The 23,207-nt window shown below is 45.6% G+C and overlaps 1 protein-coding gene across 1 annotated transcript; it reads right to left on the minus strand.

Annotated features, from left to right (window-relative positions):
* Positions 1-7,882: 7,882 nt before the first annotated feature.
* On the minus strand, positions 7,883-13,762 carry ARRDC5 (arrestin domain containing 5). The gene is made up of 5 exons (XM_076328576.1): positions 13,510-13,762; positions 11,728-11,789; positions 9,243-9,380; positions 8,963-9,048; positions 7,883-8,390 (listed from the first exon to the last, which is right to left on the minus strand). The coding sequence occupies exons 1-5, from the start codon at positions 13,760-13,762 to the stop codon at positions 7,883-7,885; spliced, it is 1,047 nt and encodes a 348-aa protein (XP_076184691.1).
* Positions 13,763-23,207: the final 9,445 nt, after the last annotated feature.

Below are 23,207 nucleotides of genomic sequence, written 5' to 3' on the forward strand. Positions count from 1 at the left end.
GGCTCAGAAAGGACCCCCTTGCTTTCTAAACTTCTCAGAGAGGAGTTTAGGTGCGGCTGGATCCAATCCTAGTCCCAGTCTTGGTCAACGGTTTATGTCTAAAGGATTATATATGCGCAATCAATCCTTTATATCACTCAGCTAAGATTTCAAAGTTTAGCATGCTATTAGTCACTTACCGAGGATCTGTCGCGGCAAGGAATGTCTCAACCTCGAGGAGTAACCTTGATAGGCGTCCCTACTCAAGGGGAGATCCTGGGGTGCAGCCCGCTGCCGTGCAGGAGAGCTCAAAGGGCTCTTGGGCTGCTCACTGTTTATAGGGGTAAGATGATTGACTCGTAGTCATATTTACATACTGATAACTGTGGTTAGGTGGGCGTATTTCTCACAGTAACCAAGGGCTATTGTGTTGTTATCTGGCTCCCGAATCCACTTCGTTAATGGACGAAGCTATCACCACCATCAGCATCCATTAACGCCTGCCCCTGGTAGTGATCGCTTGAGCAGGGTTACAGGAGATAAAGGTCATGTTGGGCGGGGGCGCACACCGTCACACTAGCAAAGCTCTTGCACAAAAGAGGGTCAGCTCTGAGCTCAAACCAGTTTGCTCAGGGCTTTATCTTTGCAGGTCTTGAAAATATCCAAAGATGGAGACTGCACAACCTCCCTGGGCAACTTGTTCCAAAACCTTCTCAGTATTGCTGTATAAATGTTGTCACTGGTAGAAATGTCCAAAAGAGATCCCCAGTGGGAATGAGCAAACTATGTGCAAAGCAAGACAAGTGACACAGTGTGAAGCCAAAGCTACCAAGATGTGAGCATGGCTCTGTTCAGGTACGCTCTGCCCTGCGGGAGTGAATCCACACCAGCTCTAACTAGATGCTACACAGGCATAACTGAAAGCAGAAAATGGCATGCAAGCATTGAAGAAAATCAAGACAGTTTCTTTGTGATGCTGAAGTTAATTGTAATTATATTTCATACTGATGTAAATGGTATCTGTTTATTGCCTGGTACTGTATTTGCATATTGAAGAAGTCAGTTATCTCTTCAATTTGCAATCCTTGGCTCATGTAATCAATTACCCTGAGTGAATGTTTAAAATTACTTATGAAAGAGTTATACTTCATTGTATTTCATCTAGAAGAACCAGTAGCACACATTAATAGAATGGATTATTACATTTTTGGAAAACCTGTTTGGAGTGGTCAGTATGAAGCAAATTGAATAGCTGAACTTGTGCATTGCCTGAGTCATTAATCTATACAACCATACTGTGATCTTTATTAACTGAAAAATCATTTAGATTAACTGAAAAAAAGACTTCTTTCTTCTCGGACTTCCATTCCTATTGATTTTCCACTACTGGCCTCGTGTATGTCTGCACACACAAGAGTGTTAGAACTGCTCTCAAAAAGGAAAAACAGATTAGGAACCAATGCTTGCATGTAATGTGGATGAAGGCTAGGCTGGTCAGGGGGTTGTTTTGTTTTAATTAAGGTTTAGCTAGTGCAACTAAGGAGCCCTTCCCTCCCAGCAAGTCTAGCAGATGCAATCAGAAGAAAGCTGGCCCCATTCAAGTTCTTGTCTGGGAAGGTGGCAGATTACTTAAAGAAATGTGAAAGGGAGACTGACAACTTTGCAGAAAAGCAGGAAGTTTAAGCAGTAAAGGAGAGGATGAATGTACAAAGATCAAACAAATCAATACGATTTAATCCACATTTGTGTCTTAAAGCAGTAGCTTATCTGAAGAGCCTGTGTAATTTTAAAGGATAGAAAGACAAAGGCAGAGGAACTAGGCAATAAGAGACTATCTTATTCAAAAACAGCTTTTTAAAAAAGTATTGAAGGACTCTCCCTCCCTTTAAGTAGAGATAAATGTCGATAGTGACAGCTTCTGAGACACTGCATGTCTTGCTGACCTTTCCTTTGAGAGGTTTAAGGGGATATAAAAGGAATTGATGTGCTGGTGGCTACTGAGTCTTTTGGAGTACAAAACACATACTCAGACATGGTCACAATTTCAGTATTTAATCAATCACAAAATAATTTGCTGAAAGCAGGTATAGCTTGAGCCAACAGCAGCTAGAGTTTATGTATTCCAGAACTGCAGCAGCTCCAGCTGGTCCAGATGTTTGAGGACCTTTGTGAGGTTCATTCCCCATCGGCGGTGGCAGCCTTGCCAGGTAACACTGCTGAGGATGCATGTGTGGCTTAACTTCTGTGTCATCCAGTGATAACACAAACCTGATCCCACAAGTACAGATAATTTCCAGTAATGATTGTTTCTATGTTTCCATGGTTACTGGAAAGAAAAAAAATTCTATTTTTGCTTCATGAAACTATGAAAAAATGGAACGTTTTCCAAAATCTGTGCAAGGTTAAAATTAAATTGTGAGCAGACAATATAGCCATTTTCCCTTCATGTGTGCCATCTCTTTACTCTCTTTCCACCTTTTCCGTCACTTCTGACCTGCACAAATCCCACCAGCTTCACAGCAAAGTTACTCCTCAGTAATAATCCCAAAGAGGGCAGAGATCAAACTCTTTCCCATGGGGTCCTGGAGAGACTTCAGGCATTGTTCATTCAAAAAGAAAAAAAGAAAAAAGAATATTGATTCCAAGGCCTAAAGAGTTTGTTATTTATATAAACACAGCTAGAGCAGATGCGGCAGAAGTCGACAGTAAACTCCTGCTCCATTTTCACAGCAAGACTGCCTACAAGGGCCAAAATAATTATTTGTTGAACCTATCAACTACAGGTAGGCTTAGTGTGCGGTATTTAATGAAGCCTCCATGGAAATGTGTGTTGTTGCACCTAAAAGAGTGGGGGTTTTCTTTCAGTTTTCAAGCCCAGGCGATACCTATATCACATAAGAGAGCACAGTGACAGGTCCTTAGTTAGCAACCAGTCTGTGCTGGCCGGTTTGTGAAATTCATGCAGGGCCATCCAAAGATACAAGCTCAGGTCCACATGAGCTATACAACTATTTCAGGCACTGCACCTGAACAGTTAGCCCTGTTGCTCTAAAGAGTGTTATAAAGACACAGTTTAGTACTGGTCTTACTAGACTTCAAAGGCATCTAGTTTATTTGGGTGTATTTTAGTGCCTCGCAAAAGGCACGTAAACATGGATAGCCCAAATCTCCCTCCTGGTGTTTTGATGCCTCCAACTTCACATCATAAAAATATCCACCATCTCTTTGGAGAGGTGAACCAGGCAGTTGACAAGACCTTTCCTAGAGCCCTCTCTGCTCCATCTTCTGTGGTCTGCTGGAAAAATGTACTTTACTCAAACTACCCACTCATCATACTGCTCTTGTTACTATTTATACCACAGTAGCATGTAAGTGCCTTAGACAAGTAAGACTATAAAGATTGGAAAGGAACTGCCTGAAGAATTTGCAGTACAAAAGACATGCAAAAGGTAGAAAGGAAAATTAAAACATTAAGGCATGAAATCACTTGCCCAAGTTCACAGAAGTCAAGGATCCCACTGCTAGCCTATTTTATTAGGACTTTGGCCTTTCTGGTTTGTTGCTGTCAAATGCTTTATTTGCTTCATGAGATTCGTGCGCGCGCGCGCACACACACACACACGTGAGTCAGGAAAACAGACCTCAACAGTGCTTCAAATCACAGCAAGTATCATGCAAAGAGGTTACAAAGCCTTTTAACCCCCCAAATGTTGACATCCTATTGTTTCTTTGCAAATGTTATTTTTTCAAAAATGAAGTAGTTAAATTCCTTTTAATAGTTGTTGTGGTTTAACCCCAGCCGGCAACTAAGCACCACACAGCCGCTCGCTCACTCCCCTCCAGTGGGATGGGGGAGAGAATCAGAAAAGTGAGAAAACTCGCGGGTTGAGATAAAGACAGTTTAACAGGTAAAGCAAAAGCCGCGCACACAAGCAAAGCAAAACCAGGAATTCATTCACTACTTCCCATCATCAGGCAGGTGTTCAGCCATCTCCAGGAAAGCAGGGCTCCATCACGTGTAATGGTTACTTGGGAAAACAAAACACCATCACTTCAAATGTCCCCCCTTCCTTCTTCTTCTCCCAGCTTTATATGCTGAGCATGACGTCATATGGTATGGAATATCCCTTTGGTCTGTTGGGGTCAGCTGTCCCGGCTGTGTCCCCTCCCAACTCCTTGTGCACCCCCAGCCTACTCACTGGTGGGGTGCTGTGAGAAGCAGAAAAGGCCTTGACTCTGTGTAAGCACTGCTCAGCAATAATTAAAACATCCCTGTATTACCAACACTGTTTTCAGCACAAATCCAAAACACAGCCCCATACTAGCTACTGTGAAGAAAATTAACTCTATCCCAGCCAAAACCAGCACATTCTCCACCCCTTATTCCATCCCATTTATGTCATGCTCAGGTCCAACGCTCTCCAATACATCCTTATTAACCACCACTGCCCTGCCCATCCTTTGATGTAATATGAAGATATCATTCCCTTAGTCTATGGACCACCCCTGTGAAATGTCTGTAAAATGTCTGTAAATGTCCACAAAATGTCCATTGAGTTCATTTAGTCCATGTCTTTGGGCTCCATCCGTTATGGTGGTCACTCAGGACAGGAGGGGTGGTGTGTTACGCGGAGTTACTGGGCACCAAAGCCAGCTCAGGTCGGGTCACTGCTGCACTTGCACTGCTTCTTATAAGACTTGTCCTCCACTGGTTCGTGTGGTTCCTGCTATAGTAATTCCCATAACATGCAACTCAAATCCCAGGTTACAACAATTTAAAGGTGTTTCCATTACAATCTCCACCCCTGGTACCTTTGGACCAGACCATTGGGTTTAACATTGCAATGAACTCCTCCCCTTGCCCCTGCTCCAGCTTGGACTTATCCACAGACTGCAGTCCTGTAGATGTGTATCTGGTCCAAGTGGAGCCTTACCTATGAGCCGCAGTCTCTCCAGGGGTACACCTGCTGCGGCATAGACTTAACCACAGCCACAGTCACTTTGACGTTCACCTGTTCCAGCGTGGCCTTATCCACGGGCCACAATCCCTTCAGAGGTACACCTGCTGCAGCACAGACATAACCACAGCTACAGACACTTTGAGATGTATCTGCACTGATGTGGACCTTGACCTTGTGTAAGCACTGCTCAGCAGTAACTAAAACGTATTTTCAGCACTTTTCAGCACAAATCCAAAACACAGCCCCATAGTAGCTACTATGAAGAAAATTAACTCTATCCCAGCCAAAACCAGCACAATAGTAAATGCAAGGACTGCCAGTGTTTATGTGATGGCAACTTCAGAATTTATACCAGGTTCTGTTTTTCCTTCAGCTGTATCAAGTGTCACTGAGAAGCAATGCTGGAAGTTCAAAGGACAAGCAGTGAAAAATATTCTTCTAACATGTTCCTGTCATGTATGCTGTGAGTGCATTAATTTTTGCTTGAACGATGAAAGAGGGAGACCTGTAAAACAACAATCTATTTGTAATGGGATTCTGCACGTAGTGTCCTGATATACGGTCTCGTTTGAGATGTGAAAGGGCCCTGCCAATGTCAGTGTGATAAATACTATTTTTGCAGACAAGATGAGGGGAAACATTAGCCCGGTGAGAGCACGTGTGAGCAGCAGAACGTGACAAGTGCTGTGCTATGTCTCAGCCTGCACACAGCCAGGCTGGGGTGTTTTGCCAATCAAGGTCAATCTGTGCACACACAGGGAATGGTGAAAGGCAGGCAGTGGGAGAAACGCTGCGCTCCCTCGATGCATCATGCCGCACAGCACCGGCCACGTGCAGCTATGGAGATAGCTATGGACATGCAAAACCCTGGGCTGGGGCTTCCTGGCAATCTGCTGCTGAAAGCATATGTAAGTCACCACTAACAGACCTGCTGCTGCTGTAAATTAAAGTTGGTCAGTGTTATCTCATTTCTAAGCAGTCTCCAGAGGTGGGAGGAGAAGGCTGGGGCTCTCTGCGAGCTGGGGGGCCTGGCCATGGAGCAGCAAGAGGTCCCTCCCAACAGTGAGTGCCTGGCACCAGGAGAAGTGGCACCACCCCATGCATTGGCCCCAGTCTGGTGATGGGGCAAGACGGTGGAGTGGGGCCACACCCTGCATCATCTATCCCATTACTCTATGGGGCACAGGCAGAAAAGTTTCTTTTACCCATGCATTTCATCTGTGAAACCTCTGCCTCCTGTTGGTGTCGGCGTACATCAGCGTGGGCGAGACGCAGCATCCCCCAGCATGGGGCCCTCAGTGCAGCGGGAGCGGGATGCCAGCATTGCTCCTTTGCTCCCAGCCTGGCTGGCGATGGCTGTTTTGGTCTGGAGACCAGGAAAGGATTTTTCAATCGTGCCAAAGATGGCATGCCAGAAGGCAACGGTGCAAAATCACAGGAGGTGGGCTGGAGGTGGGGGGCGCTGAGATGCACGCAGGTGTTTAGTGGGGCTGAGCCGCAGGGTGAATGGTAGTTTCTTGGTCCTATAAGGGCTGCTGGGTACAGGAACAGATGTTGGGAGGGTTGCCCAGGGGCATCCACTGGTCTTCAGCTTATCTTCCCCACTTGTCACCGCCCTTCCCATGGAACAAAACGTGGAGACGCAGGGGTGCGGGACAGGAGGTGCTGCTTGCGTGCGGGTGTTAGTTGAGGCCACGGCTGTGCAGGTAGGTGAGTCCCACCAGGTGACTGCTGCAAGAGCCCTGCTGTGGGATTGAGGTTGTGTCAAGGGGTGACGGAGGCCAGCTGCCCTGCACGTGCCCCCTGGAGAGCCTGGGGACACAGCGGGAGCCCACAGGGGGCACGGGCAGGGCAGCCCTCCCTGGGTGGCACCCACTGGGGCAAACCACAGCAACAGCAACAGCCTGCCACAGGGCAAAGCTGCTCAGCTCACATGGCTTAAATCACATCAGGGTCAGATCAGGATTCAACAGCACCTAACCAACCAGCAATCAGTGGACTTTACATTCAGGTTCGATATCAGCAATACAGCAGATAAACCACATTACTAGATACTTAGCAAATGTTAGTAAACACCAATAAAATCCTAAACACCCTTCTAACCCCAAAACCTTCTGGTCACCCACACTGACACATACACACATGTCTGGTTGCAGCATGGGCTACACACACATCACGTCCCCGGGACCAGCCACTTCTCTGGCCTGCCCCGGTCCCTCTGCTTGGCAGGATGACCGTCTGCTGTCTCAGCCTCCCCCCAGCACTGCACAACCCGCCAGCTCGCTGAGGGTGTGCTCTGCATGGAGCTGGCCCACAGTTTCACCTGTGGGTGACAGTGGAGCAGAGCTGGTGGCTGATCTTTGCCTCTCATTGCAGAGGCGACACTGGGTAATGGTTGCTTTCTCAGACTGCTGCCCTTCCCTCTGCCTCAGCAGCCACAGATCTTGCATGTCCCTTAGCTGTCTGGCTGCCCTCCTCGCCGCAGGGGTCTCCCAGGCCCTCCAGTCACCCACCCTGCCACGCTGAGAGCAGCTTCCGCAGGTCCCCTTGCGGCAAGCAGTCTGCCTTCTGCCGGGCATCTGGCTCATCTCCCAGCTGGCTTTCAGCTTGTTCTGCACTCCTACCAGGGTCTGCATGTTTGCCTCATACCTTTAGATAAGGCTGGGGTGGGCTGTTTTCCCGTGGACTGGAGCATGGCCATCCTGTGGGTCTGCGAAGTGTCCCCTTCTGCCTAGGCCACTGCTGAGTCTCCTGGTCTTCCTTATCCAGTTATCAGGTGTCAATTTAACAGAATTACAGGCTCCTCTTATGTGCCTTCCTGACCTTGGGCTTTGGCTAGCTTTACCCCACTTGTTTTGGGAATCACTGGTGCATCTCTGCAAAAGCAGGCTCCTCCTGTGAAAGCATACAGCTAGTGTGCATGGATTTTGCAGAAAAATCTTTTATTCCGTGGATCTGCTGGCAATTGCTCCTGGGTCAATCTCAGAAATGTCTCTGTGAAGGCTCACCCCCTTTGAGATGTCACCTTCATTTTCATGCAGAGTCATGGTGTTCTGCTCCACAGAGAAATGCTCCGGTGTGGCTCCTATGATGATGGGCACCCTGCCCACGATGGTGGATGTGGTACAAGGAAGGCCAGAGGTGCCTACCAGCTCATATCTGAATGCCAAGATTTTATTTTCCATGAGAGCGCTGGTGACAGGCATGGGTTTCGGCAGAACCAGCACACTGGTAATTCTCATGGCCTCAAAGGGAGCCATGTCTGTCTGAGATTCCAACCTTGTCCCTTCACTTCGGTCTTCCAAGGAGCATTGCTCTCCCCTGCTGCTGAAGCCACTATGCAGGACAACGCAGTGTACAGCAAAAATGACCTTTCTAACATACTTGCATGTCCTGTTGGCAATATCTGTCATGAAGACAATGGTGTCACTGGGGCAAAACAAGTTTTTCCTCCAGGGAAATCCAAAAGATCACAGAGCCATGACTGAAGCAACAGAAATAAACCGCATCCTTCCTAGCTTCCACCACCAGTGGGGCCTGCATGGAGGGGGTGAGTGGAAAGGCAAAGCACAGTGACTTCTTGTTGCTGGATATGGGGTGATTCCCAAACACCACATGCGTAAGCTCCTAACGCAACAGCTGAGGCTCCTCAACTCTCCCCACAAGCCCCACCATTATCCCAGAGGACAGTCTTCCTCGCTGCACCGAATGTGACATGGCTGAATTATGACAGTCCTCCTGAGCATCTGTGCAAAGAATTCATGTGTGCACATGTAAACATTGTCACCTTTAGCTATCCATACCCAAATTTAGAGGGAGGCCACAAAATTGTTAGAATCATCATGTTCTAGCTGTCTTGATGATCTTTGATTTACTGTCTCAGTCTAGGTAGAGTTCGGTAAAAGAGGCACCTCCTATTTGGTGATGTTTGCCCAAGGCACAGACTCCAAAGGAAGAGAATCTCCCTTTTCCCTCATCCTGGATCTTGAAGCGCTCCCTACATGTCACTCTTGAAGTCTTACAATGCACCTTGTATGCTAGAAAAGAAACATCTTGGTGCAAGCCCTAGGACAAAGATGGCAGAAGATATTGAAGTGTCATTTGAATGCTAAAAGGAGGAAGCTCAGAGCTAAAAGTTCGTGGACACTCAGTAGTAAGCAGTTACAGCTCTGGATCAGAACAGGCTAGGTCTGTGTGTCTCCAACTCAGAGAGCTTGTTCCCATTACTGTGTCTTCCACGTGTCTTCTGTGGTCACCAGCAGTTCCTTGCAACAGTAAACATCTCTCCTATTTAGCTAAGACAATTTGGCAGCTGCAGCAAGTCCCTTGAACAAAGTAGGAGATGCAGGCAATTTTGCCAGTGAATGCGGAGGGAATATTTGGAGGAAAGCTAAAGTGGAAGTCAAAAGTGTGGACCCCAGAATCCAGCCAGCCAGCCATCTGAAAGCCAAACAACACGCTGCTATCAGAAGCCCTTTAAACATTTAGGATGTTTGTACCTTACAAAAACCTTGATGTTTCTCCCGGAATCCAAGGTGTCCTTGCTATCTGGTATTGCACCCAAAGTGGCATAAAGGTATGGTATGGGGTGGACTGTGCATCACCTCTGCAGGTCAGCTGCTGGATGTATGGACCCCTACCAGTCGGCAGACTTGAGAACTGCTAATCTGCCTCATTTTAACACAAGGTCAGCAAATCTGCAGCTCCTCACAAAGTGTTTAGGATTTTCACTTATCAAAATGGAGTGCCACAGATTTTTAACTTTCCAAATAAGCACTAACAGGCTTTTGGGGAGAAAAGCAGTGTAATAACTCTCACTCCTCTTTTATTATTGTCTACAACACCTATGCATATGATCTGAAACTTTTGTTTCACCTGTGCAAAAGACCCCCACTCACAAAAAAAAAAAAAAAATTGACACCTTCTCTGCACAACTGTGGGACAGTAAAATTATGATCCATTCCTTCAAATGCCTTTGCTTCTGTGCCACTTCCTCTTAATCAAATTCAGTTTTCTGTGAGTGAGGTCCCACTGCCTGTAATGAAAAACTATCCCACCTATGCAAGGATAAGTTTGGTCTCTCCTGGCCAGATAAGACCCGCTCTTGACTCTTTTATTCATCTAAGACCTATTTCTTTTAAACACATGTATCTGCTGGCAGTTTATCATCCAGACTTAAGCTTTCCTTCCTCCTAGTAGCTTGTGCCAAAACTTCACTTTGAAAACAATATTAGGGGATGTGAGACTGCTAGAATTTTGTCCTGCTGTCTGCGTCCTTTTGTGGATGAATTCAACAATGCCTCAAGTTTTAATAATCTAAACTGGATATTCTTGTTGGCAGAAAAGCCTGGATATTGTTTCCTCACAGCATAGGAGATTTACCAGATGACATAACAGCATTTTCAATCAATCAGAGTTGTAGCTCTGAAGAAAAAAAATGCCTAAAACAATCTGAAAGGGAGGAAACTAAAATTCATTAGCCTCTTAGATAACTGCAATATAAGAAAGTCATGTTCTCTATTTTGACACTTTGTAGAAACCTGATATTCCCAGGGCCTTATTTCACACGACATCTTTAAGTTATTTTGGCAATGTTCTTGTTTTGGTAGAAGGAAGGACTTTGAACTGTAAGCAGATCTGCAATTTAACCTTCAAAGAAATCAGTGTTCCCCTCCTGGAATGATCTGCAGTTGGGCACTGGTGTGAGTGGTCTGTTTTGCAGCCCCAGCACAGTGTGGGGATTTACTGAAAGAGTTCAAATTTCTCAGTGCCTGCTGCAGGTATGGCCTGAGAGCCTAGCTTTGTGTGCAGGGCTGAAGTAGGCCTTGTGGTGCAAAAAAGCTTGCAGATACTTATTTCATTCTATGTACAGCTTTAATCCTACTTTCTCTGGCTTGTTTTGCATCACTTCTAAAAAGACTTCTTTGAATTGGGCCCGCTTGCTAAGCTGTGCTTAGCTTTCCGCACAGGCCCTTGGACTCAAAAGGACAGTGGCCTTAAACAATGTCCCTGAATTCACCCTGGAAGCGAAGGTGCACTTGCTTTGCCTGACTCCCCATGGCTGCTGGATGTGAGCCCCATTGCACAGAAGCACCTGCCCTCTATGTGGGCTTCAGGAATCTTGTTCCCCTCAAGCCATGCAACAGAATTAATTACACTGTAGAAAGTTTCCCAGAAGCTTCAGGGGTGGGAGAGTGCTCCCAAGAGTTAGCTCCCCAGAGGCACCTGGGGATACCACACGTCTTGGTGTTCAGCAGAACCTGGGAACTTCAGTCACACTGGAAAATTTAAGTCAATTCCAGATAATTTATTGTGTTACCTAATTCAAAAAGTGCTCTATCTTGTATTCACCAGCAAGGAAGATGATGGCTGCAGCTGTGGGGAAAGTGCAAAGAGGCTGCTGGTAGGAGTGACTTGAGGGGTGACCTTTCTATGAAGGACACAAGGGATTTCCTGGGGTATGACTGACAGTGCACAGCAGTGCTTGAAGAGTTTCACACTGCCTGTAGTGTTTGCCCTGTAGTCTGGTTTGCTCCGACTGGGGGGTTTCTGCTGGTGATGAGGATGGTTATCCCTGGTAACACTGCAACTCATCTTTTTCTTTTCTGGATCTAATTATCCTAGAGCTGTTACCAGTCATATTCGATGACTGCCAGGAGTCAGTTCTTCCAGCAGTCTTTATCTCACAGAGAGACAATACTGAGTTTCTTGTGTGATGGCGGGGCTTACCAGGATTAAAAAGAAGTATGTCAGCAGGCACCTGGATCCATGTATATAGACTTCTTACAGAGACATCGGATGTGACCCAAGTAGGGCATGTGGTACGATCAAATACCAGATAGTAACATGCTATCAAGAGCATATTAGCAGCTGAGTGTCAAAAGCTGACACAGGCAATCTGTTCAAACATACATCCCTTGTATGCCAACATCAGTGGGGGGCACAGAGTATTCAGGGTAAGAAGGGTCAGGTCTGTATCTTCTTTCATGTTTTAAAATGGCTTTCTTGGACTTGTTAGAACACTTCTACAGAGATGTAATCAATGCTGGAAAAGGAAGAAAAAGACTGAGTTACAGTTGTAAAAATCTGTTATTAAACTGCACTGCATTGGCAAGCCTTGATGGATGTGGATGCTCAACTCCTTTGAAAACAGAAATATATGTGTAGGTGGCAGAATACAGATTCAAGTGTGTCTTTAAGCAACACCAATTTGAACTTTAGCCGAGAAGATCCAGAACTGAGGCGCTTTACAGGCACTTGTTCTTACAATGGCAAAAATAATTTATCCAACACTCAGCCTTTCTCTCTCTTTTCTGTCAGGGCTGTAACATCTGGTAGCCTACAGGAAGAGTCAGCATGCTGCAGTATGTCAAGGCTAAGACTCTAATGCATGTGTAAAGGGAAAATGACCTTTGGACAAGGTAGAGCCTTCAAGTCTGAGTGGAAACGAAGCCTGACCACTGCAGGTCCTAGCTCAAAAGCACAGTTTCCATGCATTGGCACAGTCTAACTTCAGTACTAAACTAGTCTAGGGCAGCGACTACCTATGATCTGCAGACTAAATTTTCAGGATTCCTAACAGACCCTAAGAAAGAGTAGCGGAGAAGGGGGAGTGCACCTCCTAGGAGGCTTCCATTTGCTTTAAGCATCGCCTGGAATAGTTCACTGTTTTAGGTGGTCATTACATCCAACTGACTTTACTCTTTTTAATAAATCTGTAAATTTTAATAGTTAGTTCTGCATTTATGCATGTGCATGTTGGGGTGTATAATATCTGAAGGGAAGGTGCAAAGAAGGTGGAGCCAGGCTCTTTTCAGTGACAGGACAAGAGGTGACAGGCACAAACTGAAACACAGGAGGTTCCCTTTGAACATCAGGAAACACTTTTTCACTGTGAAACAGGTTGCCCTGAGAGGTTGTGGAGTCTCCTTCCTTTGAGAAATTGAAAAGCCTGGGGAACCAGCCCAGGGTGGCCCTGCTTGAGCAGGGGGATTGGACCAGATGACCTCCAGAGGTCCCTTCCAACCTCAACCATTCTGTGATTCTGTGATTCTCACACTTTTGCAGGTGTTTTCAGTGTATATCTCACATTTTTCTTGTCTCCCAGTAAAGATACAGCAGTAACTCTAATAATGCCATTACTATAGCTGCAAATGTAACAAAGCCTGTATACCCAGTGGACGCTTGCTGGCACATAAGTCAACAAGAACACTGAAGCATTTTAGATAACCAAAGAATGTTTCAATGATGTGCTTGTGACTAAAGATTTCCTACCTGCTGCTAGACAGGTTGTGATAGATTTCTGTGCAACAAATGCTCACTTCACAGATACAGCCACCAACTCATGGGGGACTGCTCACACTCTCAAATACTGCTGATCATACCAGAATGCTACTGTTCATCGCGAAGCCCTGGTTGCCATATGATGTAGTGAGAAGGAGTATGCCATGGGATAGAAACAGAGCACATAGACGTTGGCAAAAGGAAGACTTCCTGCCCAGATCCCACCTTCCCTAGCCCAACACTAAGATGCTGTTCAGTTAACCAGTGCCTCGTTCCAGTGTTTTACCCTCTATGAGGAAATTCTTTGCTTTGGAGACGTAGATAGCCTGGTTGGTGCAAGCCGTGCTCTTGTGATAGTCCAGTTCAGAATTATCCTCCTCAAGCCACCTCAGGTAGCCTCTTCCCACGAGCTCCACCTTCACCACAGGATCCACCAGGGTGCTCCTGGGGTTCAGAACCAGTTGGCCGTCTATACTGGAGCTGTCCAAATGCACCTCAATCTCAGGCAGCACCAGGTTAATTGCTGTCACCGTCGACATGAGGGAAGAGCAGGAGCTGGGTGCTGCTGGGGTCCAGAGGTTGGATTGCAAGGTCATCTTCTCCAACCCCACCCCATGACACCGGGGTTTGTGAGGTCACAGCATGGGGGACAGGTGCACGGTGCCCCACAGGGAGAGAGCTCAGCTGTCCAAGCTATGCCAGAGGGGATCAGAGCCATTTATCTGATTATTAGCAGCACCTAACTAACTGGCAAGCATTCAACTACACATTTAGGATTGGTATTGGCAACGCAGCACATAAACCACAATTCAAGACACTTAGCAAATGTTGATAAACACCCAGAAATTTCTAAGCGCACTTTCCATGAGTAATCCCCAAAACTTCTAAGCATGCACACACACACATGCATGGTTAGGTGCACCCTCCTCCTCTGGGGTGCTGGTTCCCCAACTCATGCATCTCTCCTTGGGGAGACGTGGGTGATCTGCATGCACCCTACCCACTAATCCATCCACTGGTGAGAACACACCCCACAAGCCCCCCCCCCCCCCAGCACTGTACCCCATCAGCATCAGCGTGCTGGCTGCACACAGGCTGCTCACACCACCTGGCAGCGGTGGGCTGCTTCTGGCCACGCCAGCCCTGGCTTTGGTGGCCACTGCTTCCCCTGTCCCACTCCCGGGTCTCGTCTGCAGTCACAACTTCTCACACTTCCTTGAGATTTCTTTCCAGGCTGACTCTTTCTACTCTCATAAATCTCCTGGTAATCCCCTGTCTACTGTTTAATTCAGCTGATGGTTGTCTCAAGTAAACTTCACCATTCCTACTTTCCTCATGGTGTTACCAGTTTTGGACAACCACCTTTCCAGAATGCACAGTTTTGTGTATTGTGTTCACACCCCCTGTGCACACTCACCTCATTACCACTTTAGCCGTTGTTATCTGGGCATGCTGCCAAGAGGGAGCTGTGCAAACTTCCCCACAGCAAACTACTAGCTGTGGGTAGTAGATGTGGCTGATATTGCCAGCATAAGCGGTGGCCAGAAGACTACAGCAAGTGTCCGTGAGATCTGAGGACAGCAGGGCAGGCGAGTGGCCACCACACCACCCCTCTGGGCAGCGAGGTCCTGCAGGCCTGGCTGAAGCCAGCGGGCTCTTGGTCACCAATGCAGGACGATTGGCAAGATTTTATTGTAATGTAGGAGGCTTTGGTGAACATGGCTAAAGGCTGAGATGAAGCTCAGCCCATTTTGTCTCCTGAACTCCTTTTTGTCATATCAGAGCAATTCCACCTAGCTGGAGCTGCTGCAACTCAATTATAATATTAAGGGGAAAGACATATTCCTTCCAAAAACACCCCAAAACACTGTAAGGGCTAATCTGAGATAGACCTCAGATGCTGTTGGACACTTGGACCGAATGGGTGTGCCATGCTCTGACCCACATAGATTTGGGAAAGGAAGAAAAAGGGTGCAGCATGGGAGATCAGAAAGACATCTTCAGCCAGGGGAGGAGGGATGAAGACAGCTACAGCAAAGGCTGCAGTGAGGATCATGTCTGTGGCTGATGCCAGCAGACATCTGTGAGCCACTGATGAATTGTGAGCCCAGAGTGAAAGTGCTGGCACCTGCTCTGCAGAACCCAATTCCAGAGGCAATGCTCTCAGCTGCAGGTTGAGGATGAGGGCACGTGCTGAGAAATGCTGAAAATTAACTGTTTGAGATGGCCAACAGTTTAGAAAACAAGTCACAGCAGCACGTTGAACTTTAAGCCTTTCCTCCTCCATAGTAATTAGTCACTTGTTCCAAAGCTGTCAAGATTCTCCCTCACAGACTCTGTACCCCATCCTTGCTTATGGTGTTTTCAGGTGTTTCTTTTTAAAGGAGAAAAAGCAGTGAATTAACATGCTGACTGCAAAATGTCACTCAGTCTTAATTCTTGGCTGCTGCATCTTGTTCTCTGAGCCTCTGCTTGCCTTGCCTTGTTAAAAAATAGGCTCTTTGGGAAAGGAACTGTTCAATGCCCTGGGTTGTAGTGAGAAGGAACAGTTTATCCACTGGGCACAAAATTACCAATAACAAAAATAACCTTTTTCTTATTTACACTTGGCAGTTTTCAGCAGTCATTGCCTTGTGCAGAAGTTGTGTGGTTATGGGTGGAAAAAATAGCTTATAGCTACTTGCATGAGTGATAATATATCATCAAGTAAAAAATTATAATTAGTGATAATATATGAATTGAATGCTAGATTCCCATGGTTTGGTGCTCAGGTACTGATTTATGCTTTACAAAAATAGCTTATAGCTATGATCTCCATGCTGCCATTACACCAAAACAATATTTCATCGCAATCTGTACATCCCCTGAGAATTTTAAGTGCAATCTGAGCATGCAATCAGCCAGAAAAAGAGGAAGCATTGCTTTAATGTCATGGTTTGTGCTCCTTCCTTAACTCCAATTTCTGTCTTGAAGTTAGACCAGCTAAAAGTGAGTTGTGCAAATGTTGTTTCTTTGCACTTCGTGACGTCTCTGACAAAATGATCTTTAAATTCCATTTGCAGAAGAACAGTACAGTATACTTTTAATAAAAGTAAGCTTCAAAAGGTACCGTAGGGAGCATTATATTCTGTTTTTGCCTATGTTGATATGTGATGTCATTGATTTTGAGCTTTAAATTCATATCAGCCAAAACAGAACCTTTCATCTGAATCAGTTACACTTCAGAAGTTACAAATGAAAGTGGATCCATACCTCACTATATTTAATTTTGCAAACCAAAAGCTGGCTTGCATAGCTTTGTCTCATTCATTTAAGCAGCTTTATGCTGTCCCACTATGTTTCATAGTTTTGTCCAGGCATCAGGGAGGACTGTGTCATTGTTTGCTCCCGGTTTCATTCATGAACATCGCCTTAGGTTTGAGCCACCTGGTTTCAGTTTAAAATTTTAAACCTGAAAACTCAAGGGGAAATGAAGGGCTTACAGTGAGCTTACAGGGTTGCGCTGTGATAAAACACATCGGTGTAGGGTTGTGTCGACAAGGCCCCAGAGTAACCAAACTCAGTTCAGGGGGGGCCATTGTCACTCTGGGTCTGCACAAGGACTGGCTTCCCCAGGGACCTCGAGGTCTGAAGGAACTGGATGTGGCAAAGCAGGGGGAAGACCCAGGCTGAGCTCTTGGGTTTATCATAGAACTTGGACTGGTCTGAACTTTAAGAGGATTTAATATAAAAGTGTTGCACAGATCTCGTTTGTATTCTGCTGCTTTCCACGAGTGTATGAAGGGCCTGCATTTGCACACAAATTCCCTCTGTGAGTTGAGCTGCCTCTGTAGCTCTCCTGATGGTGACATGTGGAAAATGGAGTACCTGCATTTGAATTTTAAATTTCTTGTATTACAGGGGAATTAGGCCGTACTGATAGTGTTTTAGATGCACTAAATGCTAGCACTAACTTTCTTGAAGCCAACTTCACAGCCACCTCATAGGCAGTGACATAGCTATGAAGAAACTGTCATGGAGGGCTCTTCGTACACTCAGCCCCTGTTAATACAGAGGTTTAACAAGAGAGCGTGAATCAGGCAAATGAATGCAGTTTCTTTTTGCCAAGCAGTGTCTCTCTACGGAAAAAAATAATGTGTAATAAGCACTGAGTGGGATGGCCAACCAGAGCTAAATGGATAATTCTTATTTGGCATTCCCATACAATGAGTGATTCACTTGGCAATCACAAGGTCCAATTATCTTTTAATACTCTTTTTTGGATGCGAATATGATATATGGTGTGTAAAAGTAGAAAATCAATGCTTTCACTAATAATGTTTTTAATTTTATTAGTGAAAGCATTGCAAAATATAACCTTTTTCAGCTCTCTTCAAACTTTGAAGATTTTTTTTTTTACCAATATCGGTATTCTCCCTAATCCTGGTATTAATAATTACCTGTTATTCTAATGTGTTCCATGAAATCCACAGAGCAGAAAAACATGCCATTTCTACTGCCAGTTGGTTCTCTACCAACTTGTTCCGCAACAGATATAAAGAGCTGTGCCATACAGCCATACAGGGAAACTAATTTCATCAGAGGGTATGGAAATGTAGTCACCAGGTTTTTGTAAGTCACAATCTCATGACACCTTTTTTTGTGAGGATCAGCATAAGCCAGGCTGACCGTAAATTCAGAACATCTCCTTTATTCCTTGGCTAATCTCAACATTTAGCGAGCACATGCAAAAGTAAAAACCACTTTAAGAATTTATAACTGTACTTGGCAATTGAAGGGGGGTAAGAAATACAGCAAGCCAGCAGGACTTCAAAGCTCTACCATGATAGATCTTACCTGAGGAAAGTACTGCAAAGCTGTCAATAGCTGCTTGTAAACAGTAGAGCTTGAAATAGGGAAAACATGTTTTTTCCCTGTCAGAATGGCACAAAGCCTTGGCTGAAGCCCTTGCCTGGCCTATCCATCTGGCTGATGTGAGAAATGAGATATTGATTTTTCTTATACCATACGATCAGAAACTTAGAGGAGTCACAAAGCTAGCAAACAACACACAGTTTATTACACTCTAAGTGAGATGTTGGAAAACTTTTGCAACACACATCTTTCTATTTACCAAATGCAACTTAATTTACATTATTAACTGAAGAAATCTAGAACACACACTGCTAGATTTGTTTCTGGTGAAAACTGATGTAGTTAGGAACTGGCTTACATGCTGCAGCTTTCCATGTTACAGATGATTTGTTCACTAAAAAGAAATAATCCCTTTGTTAAAAATAAGCTGTAAGTCTGTGATTTTTAAGAATCACCCCATTAAATTAGAAACACAGTTGCTGCTCATTTCAAGGAAATGTGTGCATCCAAATCCATTCTGTATCCTTGAAATTATCAATCTAAGCACCCAGAATGATCTCTTATCTAGAACATAGTATACAAGAGAAAATCAGAGTGGAAAATTTCATATATTATAATTAAGAAATTTCAAGGTAAAGTCAAGAGTACAAGAAATTAAGATTTCAAAATACAACATAAGATATTTCATTCTTTCTGCTCAAAGTCACTTACCTACAAGAGCCAAAATAGAGAAGTCTGAAAATCCAGAAACATTAGTGGGAATGAGACAGACATTCTGTGGCTACAATATTTGGCATCACTAGCAAGTTTGCATTATTTTATCCCTGCTAGAGAGACACAGTAGTTCAAAACTTTCTTAATACACCAAAAAGTTCCAGAGGGCTGCTGCATCCCATAGGAGGTCTTTTAATGAGAGACCAGCACTCACGTCCTAAGCATCTGTTCTGCTGACTGCCATTACTTTAAATAGCCACTCCGCCTGTCTGCATTTAAATAAGCGAGTGGATAAATAGACCTATTTTGATTTCAGAAAGTGTTACCAGTGAGATGGACAAAACACCAGCGGGACAGCCACAGTGAAAGGCACAAGCCCAGGAGGAGCTGCATGCCTCAAGCCCACAGACCTTGTTCATCTCACGCACTGCAGGCTGTGAGAGACTTTGTTAGGAGCACAGAGAAGAACGCGGTACTGTTCCTGATGAGCGGCTTTCTGGGGTTTGTTTCAAAGCCAGCCAGTTCAGAAGTGGTAATGTTCCTCAATATTCCCCCAGAAAGTGAACAGAAGCACAGAGTGAATCTGACTCTGCAATCATGAGAGGATAAAAAACAAGCAAAACCCAAGCCCAGCAATTAACATAAACAACCCTCATAACGAAAGCAAAAGAAACAAGCCTGATCATCTATACAGGTATCTAATGTGAGGAAAACATAAAAGACAGAGTCCAACCCTTGACCAGCACTATGCTGAGCCTGTGGAGCGTGTGCAACCCTCTTTTCTGTGCCCCAGAGGTTTTCGGTCAGGACTGTGTACCCCATGCTGGGGCCTGTGCTGCCTAACCAGGGTCTGTGGGTACCTCCTGGGCACATCATGCAAAGAGCTTCCCTCCCCTGCAATGTCGTCAGAAAGTCCACAGTCCCTTCAAACCCTGTGCCTTTTCATGCTGGACCCTGCACGTTCAGATTTGGTCTGTGCCCCGTGAAGGCAGGTGGGGACTCCCCATGCCTGTACAACCCTGGGAATACCCACCCATCTCTGCAGCGGTTCGCAGGTGGGCGTGGGGGATGAGGTGCCCCTTCTTAGCTGGATTGCAGTTGGGTTGTCTTTTTTGGAGGTAGGTCCTCCTGCCAAAGCCAAGGAGGAGTGAGGGCTTTCCCAGGAAAAAGGGGATAGAGTTGCTCCATTTTTTACCTGAAATACTGTGTCCAAAACACTCACTGCATTGATTAATAGCCCTTCCACTCTGTTTTGCTGTCCAGGAGAGTATAACTGTTTAGCTACCACCTGTTCTGTCCTGGAAAGCTTCACAGGACCTGACACCATCTTTGTTCTACTGAAGCATTTTCATTCTGCTTTAAATACTCATTACATCAATGAGACGTACATAAGAATTACTTCTCTGGCTAATTTTCAGTGCCATTCCTTGTCAATACAGAGTTTGTTACAACTGACTTCCAACAAGAGTTCTTTGCTCCAGAATGCCCAATGGGATATAGCCATGATAACCGTGTGAACTCCAACTGGAAGTCCCTCTGAGCCAACACACCCAGCGTGCTCTTGGATAGGAGACGATAGGGAGTGTTGGGGTACATGACAAAAGCTGCATACGCACACCCCCCACCCCCAAAGAACACTGCAGCTGTGGGAACCCCAATACCGCCCTGTCCAGCTCCTCCTGGGGCCTCACAGGAGCCACCATCCCCACAGCCCTGAATGCATGAAGGTGGGGGGACCCCAATGCCCCAGTCAGGGACAGGAGACACCGCTCGTCCCAGGGCTTTCCCAGCCCCATGGACCGGGGGACACCCAGCACCAGGAGTCATCAGGGAGACTCTCTGGGTCACCCCACAGACTGGGGGCACTGCCCAAGGGTACAGGGCTTGCTCTGGGGTGCAGGGAAGAGCATTTTGGGACTGCACAGGACTTATTATGGGATATTTAGGGGAGGTAAGCGAAGGGAGGGATTACAGTGGCTTGAGGAGGAACAAGTGTGGGAAAACAGAGGGAGAAGGGGAGAAAAGGAGCAAAGAGCACTGGCCAGGATGCAGTCAGTCCTGAATTCTGACTAAACACCATGTCTAGTGATTTTCCAGGGTGCAGGGCTCTCTGGGCCGTGTGCCTGTGTGTATGGGGGGGGCTGAGTGCCAGCGGTGGACCAGGGGTGGGAGTCCCACATGCTTGTGGTGCCAGCACGGGGCATGATGAGGGTGCACTGCCAGTGCATGGCCCTGGCTAGCCCCAAGCCAGGCCAGCTGGTGAGTGGGGCATGTGGCCTGGGGGCCCAGGGGGAATGTCTCTGGGAGTGGGGCACCTGGAAGCATGATCTAGGGGGAGGGAGCTGTGGCAGGCTCCCCCCTCTCAGGCTGCTGGATTCAGCAAACCTCTAACAGGGAGGACTGACACCAGCCCTTGCTTTTGAGACCTGAGCAAAGACATTTTCTGGTCACAAAGATCAGGTCAGGCATAACTGATGACACGTTTGTTTTGGCTCCCATCAAGGCTTCAGCAGGTTGTCTAGCACATCTAGTCTGACACAAGTTAAACCCAGTCTATTTGCTTGGGATGTATGCACGTGTTTGCATGTGTCTCAGTTGTACATCCAAACAGCATATTAAAAAATATATCAGGACGGCGCAGTTTCAAATGAACACTTCAAATAATAGTAAGAAAGCCAAATGCCTTACACCTCCCATGCCTTGTGGTCCAATGAAGGCATGCCAGGAAGATTTCTCGCTATTTAGGGAGCCTGTATTCCCCAGTTTGGTGTTGCCCACTTCTATTGATTTGTGATGCCATTTTTTTCTCTTTTAGCTTTCAGATTCAGGCCTAGAAGTGTATTTGTTCAACTAGGTTTGGGGTCATAAATAACTGAAATGCACTAAGAAGGGATAGTTTTGGTTGGCTGATTTATATAGTGAGGAGAGTAAAGTGGTTGTGACCTTCTGGCTCCATCTTTGACAAGCATATAATTGGGAGACAAGAAAGAGACGCAAAAGCATGCTACATGGAAAACGAGCCACTTTTGCTTATGAAGACATGAGGTTGTTCTTCTAAATTGCCTCTCATTCATGCAATGCATAGTCTATATATTTGTCTTTTAACAGCCCTATTGGCTTTTCAAGACATGCTGGATATTCCTCAGTGTCTTGTTTGGTTAGGTTTCGTTTTAGTGGTCAGAGAATATGAAAACAATACAAGCCTAATGAGTGAAATTGTTGTGCATACAGTGCCAGGAACCTCAGCAGATAAACCCCAGGAACACAGAAAAGCAAGAGCAGGGAAAGGAAAAGGGAGGAGGAAAAATGCCCAAGCTGAGCCTTTGGTTTGTTTTTCTGTCCCACTAATGGCCCTCAAAGAAAGGCGAGAAGTCCTTCACACAAAAGTGAAGGGAGTAAGTTCCTTGGCTTTAAATGTGATATGGAATCGGTTCCCTTCTTGGTCACTTGTGCTGGCTGCGTGCGTTCATGCCCTCTGTGGGTTCACTGGCTTTAATTATTCCATGTCAATGTAAATCACTTGTGATCAGAAAGGGAGGACCACGTTCCTTACCTACCTGTTATCACCTAAACATGGGAGGGACTCTACTGTACCATAATACAAGCCACTAGGATGCCACTGTTTCTGCTCATCTGCACTGATCTAATGCTTTCAAACAGTTTATTATTTATGGAGACAATTTTAGGTCTAGTGTAAAATATGTTGTTCTTTTTGAAAAATCAAACCACAGTATATTAAGCATGAATTGTATGGAATTTTTTATATTGTTAGCTCTTGATGCATACGAGGAAATGCACTTTGCATCAGGCCTTGCAGCAATTAGTGTCAATTTTTTATTAATGCTTCTCTTGTAATTCTGTATTTATTTCTAGTGTAGATGGGGAATAAAATGGGAGCTCTCCAGTGACTAATATGACATTTTTGAATTTTCATGGATGTTAACAAAAGACTGTGTGGACCAGTGAATAAAAACTACTTAGTAAGTTAAAAATGACACTGAGATTATATCCCATGTGGATAATATTTTATTAAAAATCATTCACTAAATGCTTGTTATTTTCCTGTAAAACAGTATTTCCAAAAAGATTTAGCAGTCCATAAATTAAATGGGCAAGTTCATGATCAGCTGTCATTCTGTTATTTGATTATTTCTAAATCTGTGTGGGTTATGAGTGCTGACAACCTGTTACCACTGGCCCCTTGGGCTGTACCGTTCAGCTTTCTGTCTCCTAAGAGGCACTCACTAAAGGACATTTGAAAGCCCAGACTGCAGGGCTTGGGGGCACATTGATGGTGGGTCCTTCCTCTCACCCACCCCATGCCTTGCGGTAACTGGACATCCAGGAATGCAAGTGTCATGGGCAAAAAAGAGACAGAGCTAAAGGCAGCATGGCTAGGCTCAAGGCTACGGCACT

This window comes from Aptenodytes patagonicus, chromosome 1 (genome assembly GCF_965638725.1).
Source record: "Aptenodytes patagonicus chromosome 1, bAptPat1.pri.cur, whole genome shotgun sequence".
In the NCBI taxonomy this organism is placed as follows: Eukaryota; Metazoa; Chordata; class Aves; order Sphenisciformes; family Spheniscidae; genus Aptenodytes; species Aptenodytes patagonicus.

Coding starts and splice junctions, on each gene's coding strand:
- ARRDC5 (XM_076328576.1), bottom strand. CDS start 13,762: ATGTCGACGGTGACAGCAATTAACCTGGTGCTGCCTGAGATTGAGGTG. Junction 9,049..9,242: donor CTTGCTGCAGCTGCCAAATT/GTCTTAGCTAAA, acceptor TCCTCCTTTTAG/CATTCAAATGACACTTCAAT. Junction 8,391..8,962: donor TCTAGCATACAAGGTGCATT/GTAAGACTTCAA, acceptor ATTTCCCTGGAG/GAAAAACTTGTTTTGCCCCA.